Source organism: Impatiens glandulifera, chromosome 4, assembly GCF_907164915.1.
Source record: "Impatiens glandulifera chromosome 4, dImpGla2.1, whole genome shotgun sequence".
NCBI lineage: Eukaryota > Viridiplantae > Streptophyta > Magnoliopsida > Ericales > Balsaminaceae > Impatiens > Impatiens glandulifera.
In genome coordinates, this window is record NC_061865.1 from 53,624,978 (window position 1) to 53,639,304 (window position 14,327).

Here is a 14,327-nt window from a genome sequence, read left to right on the forward strand (position 1 = left end):
TTAAAATTTTCAAAAGTGAGAGGGTTAAAAATCAAAGTTAGATTTTATCTATGATTAAAGTATGAAAATCAAAATACCCTAAAAAACTTATTAGTAGAATTCGCAAAATCAAACAATAAAGATTATAAACGAAAATAATACAATAAAAAAAGATCATAACTACCCCCAATCAAGGTGTTTATTTCCATATAAACGTGTTGCATCATAAGGCTTTCTTCCCCTTCCCCTTCCTCTTGCGATTCAAAAGATTTAATTAAAAAAGATGATAAGGCTTGCTTGTTCCCATTGTATTATTTTTCTTTGTACGAACCCGTGCTAATATGATAGAAATAATTCTTTTTCCGGACTTCAAGATTCTTAATTTTGTTGTCCTTTATGTGAATTTCAGAATTTTTGCATTTGTTTCCTTTAGCATCAGCTTTGGTATAATCTACTTTATCTTGATTAGTCTTAGTATCTTCCTCTCTAGTTTCATATACTACAGCTTGACTTGAGAATCTAATTTCTTCTTCTTCCTCAACCTCTGTTTTATTACAACATTTATCATTTCTTAATTAGAGCCCCCTTTACCATATCTCCTTCAATCACATTGTGCACATTTCGTGTTGGGATGTTGGAAAATATTGCAGAATGAACACATGTGTGGCCTCCACTCGTAAGTGATTCCAATGATAGTAGATTTTATTTTCCTGACAATCAATGTCATTTAGTCTAGTAATGAGTTTCGAGGATGCACCTCAATGCTAATTTTAGCAAATAAAATATGCTCTCCTTTTTCAATAATTAGGTTCATATATAATGGTCTACCCAATAAACTTACAAAATGACTAAAAACTTCTACATTGTACATGTATGCAGGGATATTCCAAAGTTTGAACCAGATTTGAACCGTGTCCTTAGGTTTGCTTAATAGGTTCAAATATTTAAACCATCTTTCCAACTTCATGTAGTTGGATAAAATATATGTATGCCCATTTTTCAAATTTTCATTCAGATTTGTTCCCTTCTTCAATTTCAAAAAATAGAAATCATGTAAATTTGCTAAAATTTTCTTTAGTCATTTTTTCTCTCATTGCTTCATAAGTGCATATGTTGAGAATTTTGAAACGAATAATACTTTTATAATGTAATCAATCGATGTGAGATGGGTAAATACACATGTTATCCAAATCTAAAATAGGAGATCAAGCAAAATAAACAATAACAAATTTATGTGGAAAACCCTCTCAACCTGGAAGGTAAAAAACTACGAGGCCAATTAGCAAATTTCACTATAAACAAGAAACTGATACAAATGTTCTTCTCAACTTTAAACCTAAAGTTGAGGTATATAAACAAGGAAAACCAATTTCATTCAGACCCAAGCAAGTCTATATATAAGACAAAAGAAATTAGAACATGAAGGTGATAAAGGTAAGGAGATCGATCGCTATTGTCTTATTCTCTTCTTCTTTCTCTATTTCTTCTTCTCTGTTTCTTCTCTTAAAAAAATATTCTCTTAACAGAATGTTATCTCTCTAACAGTGATAGAATGAATAACATCTTAGGATTTGCTTGTTTAATTAAGTGTCTAATTGGGCTGGACCACAAGGCCCAACATCATCAGGAGTTTGGTGATTTTATTTTTAGTCCAAATAAATTGACTCTTTCATTATACCCTATCATCCACTCCTTCTTTCTTCTCCTTGATCCCTACATTATTTTTCAAAATCTTTTGAGTAGTAATTGGGTATTTGCTAATTTTCTGCACTTTTTCATTAATTACTTCTTCAGTTATTCTTGTAATATCCTTCTCTACCGTTTTTTTGATTCATTTGATAACAAAGTCCTGCACTTTTTTCGCCTTGTTGTTTTTTCCTTTTATCCATATTCCAATAAGATTTTAGAACATGGGATTAAATTCAGAGAAACAATCTTGAATGACGACCTTATTCAAACCCTATCCGATGTTTCTTGATTTCGCAACTTATAACCCTAGACAATTTTTCTCCGATGTGTTACGTGCTAGGCGTGTTGGTCGTGCCAAACGTGCCAGACGTGTCGACGATCTTTACTCCGACTACAAAATCAACAGGATCGTGCAATCGTGCTTACTATCTCGAATGGTCGATCGTGTTGATTGTGTTAAACATATCAGATGTGCCACAATCTTAATTGACGCGACTCTTATTGAATATGAGAATATGCACGTTCTTAGAGAAAAAATTCAAGATTTCGTGACTATAAAATTCTCAAAAACTTTTCTCTCCCTAAGCTAAATCTAGAATTTAATGATAATGATATTTTATTATTTATAATAACAATATTTACTGTATTATATTTATATTATAAATAATTTTGGTATAAAAAAGTTTGATAGAAAGTTTGTAACTAAGTCTTATTATGGAATTGTTAATTTAGTTTAAAATAAACTTTAAAACTATTATATAAAATTGTAAAAACAATAATCACCAGTTAATATTACAAAAAATAATACAACAATATGTATAAATTGTGAGTAATACATACTATATTTCTAATTATGATTACATCATTTGATTAAAATAATCAATATTTTCATAAAATAATTGTACAAAAGCATGCCCTACAAATTTTCAGGTGTGATTTGAATCAATTTGAATGTCCTTTTCGGAATTAACTGGCTACAATGAATGTGGCTGTACGAACTTGAAGGGTCATGTCATACTTTTAAACCAATATTTAGATTTGTTTATTTGTAATCATTTAAATAATTGTAAAGTAACATTATTTACTATTTTTTATTGAATATAAATATTATCGGTCATTTGATTTTTATTTTTTTTTACCTTGATTCAACTTGAATTTAGTCTACATTTTCTTAAGTCTACATAGGTAGTAGTTTTCAAATCATCCAATTAATTTAAGCTTTAAAATAATCTAAGTAAAATAAATAAATCAAACTACCTAAAATTTATACAATTATGATCTATATCAATTTATTTTGCAAAGACAACTTTAAAATAATTGATATCATGGTTAACTACTCAAGTAGTAATTCAATTGTGTTTTCTTTAAGTAAAATTCACAAATAATAAGTTATTTATGTCAAGAAAATTTGAATTTTTTTTATCAAATTAAATCCAAACAAATAAAAATAGAAAAACAAAACTCAAAAGATCATTGTCACGGTTCACCTACAAATTGTCGCCATTGAAAATGATATTACTTTTTTCATTGAAGTGACGTTTCATATTTTTTTTTAATTAAGAGTTTATTATTTAGAGTAAGTTATTATAATTTTATAGGTATAATTTTTACTTCAATTAAAGACTTTTTTTAGGGTTAATAAGAATCAAATATTATTTAAACCAAATCTAATTTGTTTCAAACCAAATATATCAATGTGATAAAATGCACACAAAAAAGGTAGAAATAAATCATGTCTCTTTCAAAGATAGTGGAGCAATTCATCACACTTTCATGAAATAAACCAAAAACACATTTTCAAACCATATTCTTCGTCATTTTTACCTAGTGATGCTAATCATCTTTCCGTAATGATGTTAATCTCAAAGTTGAAAGTTGTTAACGATGGTAAAATTACCATAATTCTGCTGAGAATTTAAATATATACCAACATTTAAAATTATTATTACAATTTGAGTATTAGCAACGGTATATATCGTCGCTATTGGTCTTTATTGACGGTACAACCCACTTTTACTGACGATATTTCCCAATGTTAATGTCAGTGTTTGACGCCATTAACTAAGACTATCTTTTTAACACGGTAACTCTATATTAATGTTATTAGTCTTTTACTACGGTAAAATGACTTTTAACAAGTCGTTATAAGTTCTTACTTCATATTACCATAGATAATGGCTTTAATGGTTTTTACATAAGTAGATTCTACTTCTATAATATTAATATACCTAGTCATTATAAGTTCTAGTGTATATTTAAATTTTAAATAAATAATCATATATCAATGCTGTTGTTTATCTTCGTTAACATAGGTATTAACAACGATTATTAATAATCGTCATTAATACTAAAAAAAACTTACGATGATGTCCTTTACCGTTGTTAAAAGGGACAGTTAATAACTTTATTTTTTTACCTAAGATTCTTCAAAGTGTGAGAAGTAAAATTTGGTGCTCAAATGTTTTAGTAAGTGCCCAATGTCATGAACCAAAAGAGCCTCATTTTACTTTCTAAAATCGGGAATTGTTATTTCTCCTAACGTTTAGTTTTTTAATATCACTAAAGTATGGTGTAATCAATGGGTTGTATTGTAAATCTTCTCGATGAATTAATTAAAAACATGACGAACTATCCGAGATTTTTCTTGAAACATGCATATTGGCCCGAATTAGTGCTTCATATATCATTGGAGTCTCCACATTTGACATTTTGATGATGTTTTGTTGCTTTTGTTTTATACTGAATTTTGTTATTTTATTTAAAATATCAAAAAGTATTTTATTTTTCTAGAACGTGATCATCATAGTTGTGTCACAAAGACCATATTCTATTGGTGGCCAAGCTCATTTTCTTACATCCACATATCTCATTAGTTAACTAATTTACCTTCTAAACTTTATATAATTGTCTTGGTCTATGTTTAAGTATTATAAATCCCACTAGTTTAAGAAGAATTAGGGAAAGATAACTTTAATACCCACATTAATGATAGTGGATTAAGACCTCTATTATCTAATTTGTGTACTAATAACATGCCTACATCTTAACCTAAACACAAATTAATTAACAATGTGATTTCAAATAAGCTTAATTAGTTATCCATCCTACAAAGTTATGTACAACCTAAATTTAAACCAACAAGCTTTTGAATACTTATCATCCTTAATGGAATTTAATCTCATTGATGACATTTGCGTCAACTTTCTTAAACAACCTCGGAATCAAGCTTCTGGTCGTTTCCAACAATCTCATGCTATACATACCTCTTCAACCATTCGATTTTCTCCTCCTCGTCACAAAATGAAACAATTTCGTGAAGTGCACTCCCTTGGCTCCCATTGAGACATGATAGGAGTGTCAATGGCTTGTTCCACATCTAGAGACAATATGACATGAATCAATGTCGACAACTCAATACCTTCCTCATCGGGTTAAGAGCCATTCACTCACCACCTTACTCCAAGGTCCTCCGAGCAAGGTGATAATTTGGTTTCTCCTCCTCAACAAAGGAGGCAACATCAACAATATGTTATGCATTCCCTTCCTTTGCATGTGGCTCCTCAATCACTAGAGCGAAATTGAGTTCACTCAATCTTGTCATATGCTCTCCTTCGGTTAACCTTGCCTAAGACCCTCAAAAAGATCACGGGGATATTAATAAACTAGGAGATTTACATAGAGAATAAATATTCTCAAGCTCAAACTACATCCTCCAAAAATCCCTTAATTTTCATTGATGTAACTCGGTCAATGATGATCATCCTCCAAAGCAATTCCAATAAACCCTAATAAATTATTGGAGAAGAAAATATAAAGTTAGGTTTGTCACAAACGTGACAAATTAAGACAACATCTTCCTACAATAATATTTTATTTATTTCTCAAAACATAGTGGCTAAGATTTTCACTATAAACATCCAAAGAAAGTTGTCTCAGTGCTCTAGATTTTATCACAATAATCTATTTTTTTTTTTGTTCTTTTTTGTTTTATCTCGTTTTTTCTTTGCTATTTTTTCGAACTCTACAACACAAATTTGCAATCTTTTCAATATATAATTGAAGAGAATCAATAGATACAAAAGAAAGAGATATGTCATGAAAATGAATCAGTAGTGATGGATGATGAGCTTATCCTTATATGAACCAATCAAAAGGCAGTGACATCATGAGGGAGGGAGGTAAATGGATGAGTGGGGGTAAGTGGAGACATCGTACACAATAATAACAATAATTGTATCATAAATCATGCTTCCAATTTTATTTTTTCCCCTATGATGGAATGCTTAAAATGCTTGAAATATGACATTGGTGGGATGACCATTGTTACCATTTAACTTTGTAATGTAAATTGAATCAAGCTTGTTGTCACAAAGTGGTGCAAAGTAAATGGTCGGAACGAATAGGCCAAAAAGTGTCGAGAATGTAAATTAATATACACGCAAGGTTAGTATCGAAATATATCAATCCATTATACAAATATAGAATCAAATGAGATACCAAATAATTGAAGTGTAATAATAAAAAAGATGTATATAATTGTGACATTAATTGTGTCATACTCCATATGGATGGGATGGTGGGGGTATGAGATTTATGTGAATTTCTTTAAATAGTTTAATTGAGATAAATGAAATTGGAAAATGACATAATCCTACTCTAATAAGGTTTTATTATAGGCAGACATATCAAATGGATAGCCGTTTTATCCAGTCCTTCTCCGTACGTAACAAATTCTCCATCACAAGATTCACCTTCCCACAGTTTTTTCTTCTTATTATTATTTCAAGAATCTTATAAAATTAATACCAAATTCTTTTTTAATCCGGATTAGTCTCGGGTATCTAGCCTGATTTGAATTTAAAACATTTGATTTCTTAGGTAAAACTTTTGTGACTGGAAATACTATTATAATTTTTTAGATGAATATAATTAAATTAAATAAGAAACATAAACATTAAAATGAAGAAGAATACTTGGGTGAGTTCTGGCTGCTAGGCCGTATGCTTGTGGTGGGTTGCACTGTTTGGAGGATGCCTAAGTTTACTTCATTCATGGAAGCAACTCTTCTTTCCTTTTCTCAACTGTGTTGTCAATTCTCACCAACAAAACATTAAACTTTTTATACATTAATTCTTATTGGATCCTCGAATTAAAAGACCTTGTCTAAACATTTTGATTTTATTAGTACGTGTCGTGTTTATATCAACGATCATGGTAACGCGGTTATATCTTGATAGTGTGTTTGGGGTAACCTTAATGAATTTAATTAGTAGATGGTAATGTTGTTAAGCCTTTTATGTCTAACTAGTGAAGACTTGGCAAACTACATCTTTTTAGCTAGTGAGGTCTTGTATTCTCCTAAAAGTTATCTCTTATCATATTCCCCTCTTCTAGCCTATAGGCAATAAAAAGTGGATATTCTATCCTCCTTGTGAAGTCCTGGGTTCGAGCACGTCAGGCGACAAGTTTTGCGTCTAATTAAATGATTAAGTGTGTTTACGGATTATGAGTTTAACCCCTTTGTGCCCACATTTTTTTAAGAGACCAAAATATCACGGGTTCAATTTCATCTGAAAAAGTTGAGTTAATCGAGAAATCATGACTATAAACTATAATTGTGAGTGTCATGCTAGCTAGCTTTCCTTTAATTCTCAAAAGTTAATATTGTACCCAAGTTTAGACCGTTATATTGTTGGGGGCACTAGTCTATTGTATCGTAATTAGTCCAAATATTTCTCATATTGATCACTTGGTTAGCCTGTTTGTTAATGCTCCCACCACCATAATTCATTAGGTTGTTCCTATTATCCTAAGGTATCTTCGAAAACCCCAATTTCAAAATACTTTTATTTTCACTATTTACTTGGGATTGAAGGCCTATTTTGATGTTAATTGGGTTGGGATCCTATATATGATCATAGGTCGACTAATAATTTTGCGTATTCTTAGGCGACTCGCCTATTTCGTGTAGAAATAATAAACAAGTTCTATCTCCATCTTCAACAAATTAAGGCATGTGTTATATTTCTTTGGTTGCTTACAGAGATCAGTGTTCATGTTTGTCATCATGTTATTTTATTCAAACTCAGTCTTTCAACAAATCAAGCACATTGACATTTATTGTCATTTAAAGCACCACCATCATCTACCGCTTACACCATCACTTTGTCATTTATTCTTTCCTCGATGCAGGTTGCCCATATGTTTATAAAGACAAACTTTGTTTTACGTTTTTTTTTCCTAACAAGCTCTCCATCTAGATGATCATTGTTGTAATATAGTGAGTTTGTTGGATGTTTAAATAATATGTATTGTTTGAGATTCTTTTATTGTTTTGACACCCCACTACACACACAACCTTTTATCTCTATGTAAACAATAAACATAATGTGAAAATTGTTTTTGCCTTCATTATCTTTTGCTTCTTTCTAATTAAATTATCATGACTACATAAATAATATACTTGTGTATGTGTTTTTTTGTGAATGGTACTTTCTTTGTACTTTTAAGATAGGGTGGAACATCACCAATATTAATACTACTTCTATTATATACTTTAGTTTGTGTGTTGTTCCTTAGTAATGATACTTTCTCTTATATATATTTTTCAGAAGTCCACCAACGACTATGGTGGAGAATCACCAACCTTAACACTTTCTCACATATTAATTCAGATTAATATGTTAGTTTCTAATTAACTTTGTTTTTTTTAATGGATAAAGTTGAGTCACCAAGTTAAAGAAGAACAAGTACAAGTACGCATGTCAACTTATAGGATAAAACCTTGTTTTGAAAGGGTGTTATGATCATTCATAAGTCATTTTTATATATAGATATTAATTTATTTTTAAAACTTTAGGAAGGTAGCACGATCTTCAAAGTAAAGGTTCGATCTTATATATAAAACCGTCCCATATTGCACTAAGGTAATTTTTAAGTGGCCAGATATCAAATATCACATATTTAATTCACTTAAAAACACTAAACACTCTGATTTACGAGGGTAAAGGTTATAACTAGGGATGAAAATTTATCGAAAATATCGATATATTAAAGTTAACATAGAGCAATATACTGAAAATATAAATTTTTTAGTATACTAAAAAAATATGATAAAATATGATACTATGCCGAAATTTTTAAAATTTTAATACATCGATGTATATATATATAAAAAAAAGTAAGGATAAAGAATGAAAATTTAGTGTCATAAATGATGTGATGCACTTGAGTGGACTTGAAAAATGAAATTTATCTCTCCCTATTAAATTTCAAGTAAATTTCATTTTTCAAGTCCACTCGTGTATTGTAATATCATTCTCAAAATTATTAATGACAATAAATTTCCACTACCAAAATAATATTTATAAATTAAGAATATATAATACTTATTATTAATCAATCTTAGTAAATTCATTTTATTTTCTTAATAGACTTTAGACTCAATTTTATAAGTAATTATTTTTTCTCTCAAACTTAAATAAATTTATTTTATATGTTAATTTAATTATAAAAACTTAATTATTTTAAATAAATCAAAATATAATTAAACTTTAATATTATTTGGTATGAACGGTATAATAGCGATATTGTATCGTAATCACGGTATTCCATCAATGATCGATATTATAATACTGAGATTTTGGTATACTGAAATAATGATACAGAAACAACAGTATGTTTTTTCCTTATCGAAACTTTTAATACGATATATCGCTCCGACCCACCCTGAGTTATATCTGTGGAATCATGTTAACCATAAGTAGATAAAAGAAATATGTGGGGTTTAATTTATGTGGACAGAATAACTTAATAAATCTAGAACCAGAAATATATAGGTAGATTAAGCCAAATAATTATTGTTATTAATTAAGGTGGTGGGAAGAATAATTAAGGTTTTGTTTATATTATTATAATATTTGAGAAAAAGTAGAAAACAAATAGAAATGAATATGCGGTTGTAAGTTGCTGCCTGATAGGTTTGCTGTCAAGATTTAGTTCTAACAATCCTTAAAGCATGTTTAATGTTATCCTTAATTATGCTTATCAAGTTGCTAGCTAGATTCATGGCAGAGACATTGCCAGCAAACTGTCAGATTTAATATTTTTAATTAAGAGAGATTAATTATAATGTTTTAGTGATTATGATGACTGTTATTAATTAATTATCTATTGGGTTGATTAGCATAATGTCACAAATGGATAAGAATATAATAATAATATCTCAAACAATTACTATAGCTTAGCTTTACTTTACTTGTTCATCATATACACCAATAATTAATTGTTAGTGCTTTTCACTTGTCAAGATAGATGAAGCAGAAATTCTTGAGTTAATTTTTTACATTTTATTACTAAGTCAATTTTCCTTTATCTTGTTTGTTTTTATTGTGTTTCTTTATAAAAAAAAATGATTATTTACTATTGAGATAAATAAACACTATTTAGAATTATTATTTTCTTTTAGAAAGGAAAAGGAAAAAGAAGGGGACATATTGGGGTGGGGGCCCTAAAATTGATAACAAAGACCCTAAATTTGGAGGTGATTGATCTTGAACCTCACTTCCAAAGTTGGTTCATACTTTTGTTAGGACAGTGATAGCCAATTCATCATGTCAATGTTGAATCTTCTCATTGTCAAATAAGGGCTTTTACTATATTCATTAAAGTTGTGCTTAGCATAAGTGATAAGTTTTCTATGAACATCTTGATTGAAATTATGTATTAGTCTCCTTTAAAAAAATATCTAGTCTAAAAACAAGATTTTTTTTGTTAGTATTTTTGTTTAGACTAAGTATCATTGAACAGATATTCTAACAAATCGTCAAAACCTCATAATATAGGTAAAAACACGTGCACGAAATACCATCACATTGTAATTCAATGAGGGGATGCACTTGGCTAGATTGTTTTGAGATTGTTTCCATAATGTTTAGTTAATTCCACTAAACAAAACAATCTAATTATGAGAAAGATATAACAATGTGTCAATTGCATCTTCCTTGCCTAATTATTCACCTTAATGGGTTCCTATTACTTCTATGTATTGAAAAGTAGTTTGTATGCTATTTGAGTTTTAATTAGGTAATCAACTTGATCTCTAACTTCGATAATGGGGTGGATAAAGATATTTTTAAAAAATAACTACTACTAGTCAACTCCCTAGATAACCCGAGCTTGCGGTTCGAGTGGGATCGAAATTGTAGGTTATTAAGTGATTTATAGCTGGTTTAAAGATAATATGAAATGGGTGAAGATCAAAATCTAGTGGGTCTCAAGTTTAAAAATAATGCTCATTGAGTCACCAATGATATTAATAAACATATATAGTGATAAGAATTTTTTGTTATAAAGAAAACTAACATTATTTTATTGTACATATCGTCATCAATCATTAGGCGCCATTGGCTTAAAAGAGACCTATCTTATGCCTATGCTAGTACTAAATGCTAATGAAATTGGCTACCCAATAATTATTCAAAATTAAATATATGCCATTACTTTTTAAAGATTGACTATAATACCCATTAATTAATTATTGTAATATTGCTTCCAAGACTTTCTTACCTGAAAATTTTCAGTCCACATGTCATATATCTCTTTTTAACATCATTATCCATCATTGGCATTTACAATTCATGCATGAGAAGAAAACATATGATAGCCACATCATGCATTCATCTTTTTCTTCTTTTTTTTTACTTAATTCTTCAAAAGTTAATTAGTTGTTTTGAAGAAAAAATGATCATAGATATTTCAAAGATGAATAAAACCCTAGAAAATATTGTGAATAAAGATAACATGAGAGAACATATCTCAACTACACATATAGTCAACCTTAGCCAAACAAAATTAATGCAATTCAACTATTAACACAAACAGGATTTTAAATTTAGCATCATGTATGAGATCATAGAAAGTTACTTACTTGGTTAGCTTAGTGGTAAGAGGCTTTGACTAAAGAACTTGCAATCTTGAAGTTGTTTGGCTAGCCTCCTCTATGGATTAGTCGAGGTGCGCGAAAAGTTTACCTTAACCTGGTTTAAGAAGAAAAAAAAAGGTTAAATTAACTCACAATTATTTTCCCAAGTGCACTTCCTATCCATATTTCAGCTCATGAATTCAATTGTGGGGTATATATAATATTGGTATGACCCACTAATTTCCCTATAAAATCCTCCCATCTTTGCTTCCATCATCCCCTACTACCTTCTCCCAACATCCTCAGCAAACCTAACTTGTATCTTCTCTTCTCTATTTCTCCTTTCACATTGACAAAGAAAGAAGAAGCCATGATGATCCCATCAGAGAACAACTTCATGATCAACAACAACCCATGTCCCTTTCCCTTTAATAACAACATCATAACCACCATGACTCATAATAACAACAACGGTTTCTTTGGCAACTTCCCCATTTCACAAACCACTTACGATTTTGTTCCCCAGCCATCGTGTCTCCTCGGGTATAACTCGACCTCAGATGAAACCGAGGAGGAATTACACCAGCAGCAGCCAGGAATGGTTGACGAGAGGAAGAAGAGAAGGATGATCTCCAACAGGGAGTCGGCTAGGAGATCGAGGATGAGAAAGCAGAAGCATCTTGATGAACTTTGCTCACAGGTCATGCGGTTGAGAATGGAGAACCAAAACCTCATCAATAAGTTGAACCATGTGGCTGAGTGCCATGACAAGGTCCAAAGAGAGAATACTAGACTCAAGGAAGAGGCTTCCGACCTTCACCAGATGGTTTCGGACCTCGGAATTGATAGTAGTAGTAGTCCATTCTCACTTCTAGTTGCGGATCTTCTTGAGGATGTTAACTGTAATACCGCTCATCTCAGAGCAGAGTCCTCCAACCAAAAAAGCATGACATCTTCATCAAGTCTGCTTCACTGAGAATCATTTCTTAACTTTTTTGTTGTCAGCTTGTATCTGTCTAAGTGAGAAATAACTATCTTATGAACTCTGTTTTACCGCATCAAAATCAGTTATCCATAATGAATTCCATTTTTCTTCTCACGGTTAATATTTTAAGCATCCCACTAACTGCAATCATGGAAAAGAAAAAATCTGGAGATGGATCTGAAAAAAAATTAAAAATGAAAAAGGGAACAGGATGCAGTGACGTCGAGAAAAGGCCCCATGAGCAGTTCTGTTATGCACACAGACAATGAATGAGACAATTTGTGGTGGAAGTGGTGCTGATAGTGGCTTATATAATTCAATGGAGAAAGAAAATACTGTAACAACCAAAGCCATGAAAAGGCAGTCCACTAAAAGCTTTTGTCCCTATTATGGTCTTTACTTGTTTACACCATCTTTAAGTTGTTTATATCGAATATAGATGTATTTCAAATAGACAAGATTTCAGGTGCTGCTAGGACAGTAAGTGTTCACAGGTTTTCCCACAGAAATACAATAGACATGTCCTCTATATGCCTCCCACTTCAAATTATTAATGCAATCCACTCTCCATTATCTAAATCTTAATCATAGTTGATAATTCCTATATGCAGATTTGATTATGTGACTTGATACACATAGCCATTCAGTATGAACATAGAAACTCAATTGTCTCCTGTAAAAAATGATTTCAGCTGTGTCGGCTGGAAATTTATCAAAGATGAGATAGTTATATATCGTTCCACTAAATCAAAAATGGAAAAGTTGAAGGTAGGCATTGTTTGATTCTAGCTTAAACAATTACAAAAGTGGTTTTTTTTATAAAGTAAGATTCTTTTTCATTGATGTACGATAAATATGAAGTGAATACAATAGTTTATGAATCTTTATATAACTATTGTGAATACTAATCTAAGTACAAATTAAATACTAATATAAATAGGAATTGGAATAGGAATCAAATATTATTCTAATTAGGAATCTAGCTCAACTAAAACTATAAATTATAAGTAAGATAATTATAAAATTGAAGAAAGAAGCTCAATTTGATTCATTAACTTACATCAATGGCTCGTTTTTCTTCTTAAACTTGTGTGGGGCTTGTATTGCTTATAAAACTTTTTAAAATGGATCAAATTATTTTTTGGTAAATCTGTTAATTGTCACCCATTATTCTCAATTTTCTTTCAAATTAAGTGCATAACAAGAATTTAACAAAGATAACAAGAAGAAACATACAACGAGATATAATTAATCATTTTATGTAAATAACGAGATTAAGTTCATTAAGCAAAACGAGTCATCTCTAAGTTGAGAAAGCAAAACGAGTCTTTAATACAAGTTCAGTAAGTAAAATGAGCTTCTTTCCAATATCTGAATATATGTAAAACTATTTGTCTATCAATCAAACAAATAGCCTTTCCAATCAGAGAATGACAAAAATATATATATCTAATAGTTAAATACCTTATAAAAAATCTTTTAAAAAAACTAAGTTTAGAAAGTTTTTTTTTTAAGGTTTTCGATTCCAAACTAGAAGCTTAATCAATTGATTCATATAATTTCACATGTTATGAAGAAAAAACAACAATGCAAACAAGTTGTGATAAGGATACCACAAATGAAATTAATCATAAATTTCCAAATGTTCTTTATGCAATCATTTTATTCTTTTCATCATAGAATTAAGCTCGTTTTTCACTATGGGAATGGACATTCGGTCAGTTTTGGGGACGATACTTGGTGTGGTGATAA

At 30.2% G+C, this 14,327-nt stretch overlaps 1 protein-coding gene across 1 annotated transcript; it reads left to right on the forward strand.

The window, feature by feature from the left end:
• Positions 1 to 11,882: 11,882 nt before the first annotated feature.
• LOC124936204 (basic leucine zipper 43-like) lies at positions 11,883 to 12,689 on the forward strand. Its single transcript, XM_047476684.1, has one exon. It carries the CDS (start codon positions 11,961 to 11,963, stop codon positions 12,564 to 12,566), a length of 606 nt encoding a protein of 201 aa, XP_047332640.1. The 5' UTR covers positions 11,883 to 11,960; the 3' UTR covers positions 12,567 to 12,689.
• Positions 12,690 to 14,327: the final 1,638 nt, after the last annotated feature.

Excerpts from the sequence above, each read along its gene's own strand:
- LOC124936204 (XM_047476684.1), top strand. The coding sequence starts at position 11,961 with ATGATGATCCCATCAGAGAACAACTTCATGATCAACAACAACCCATGT.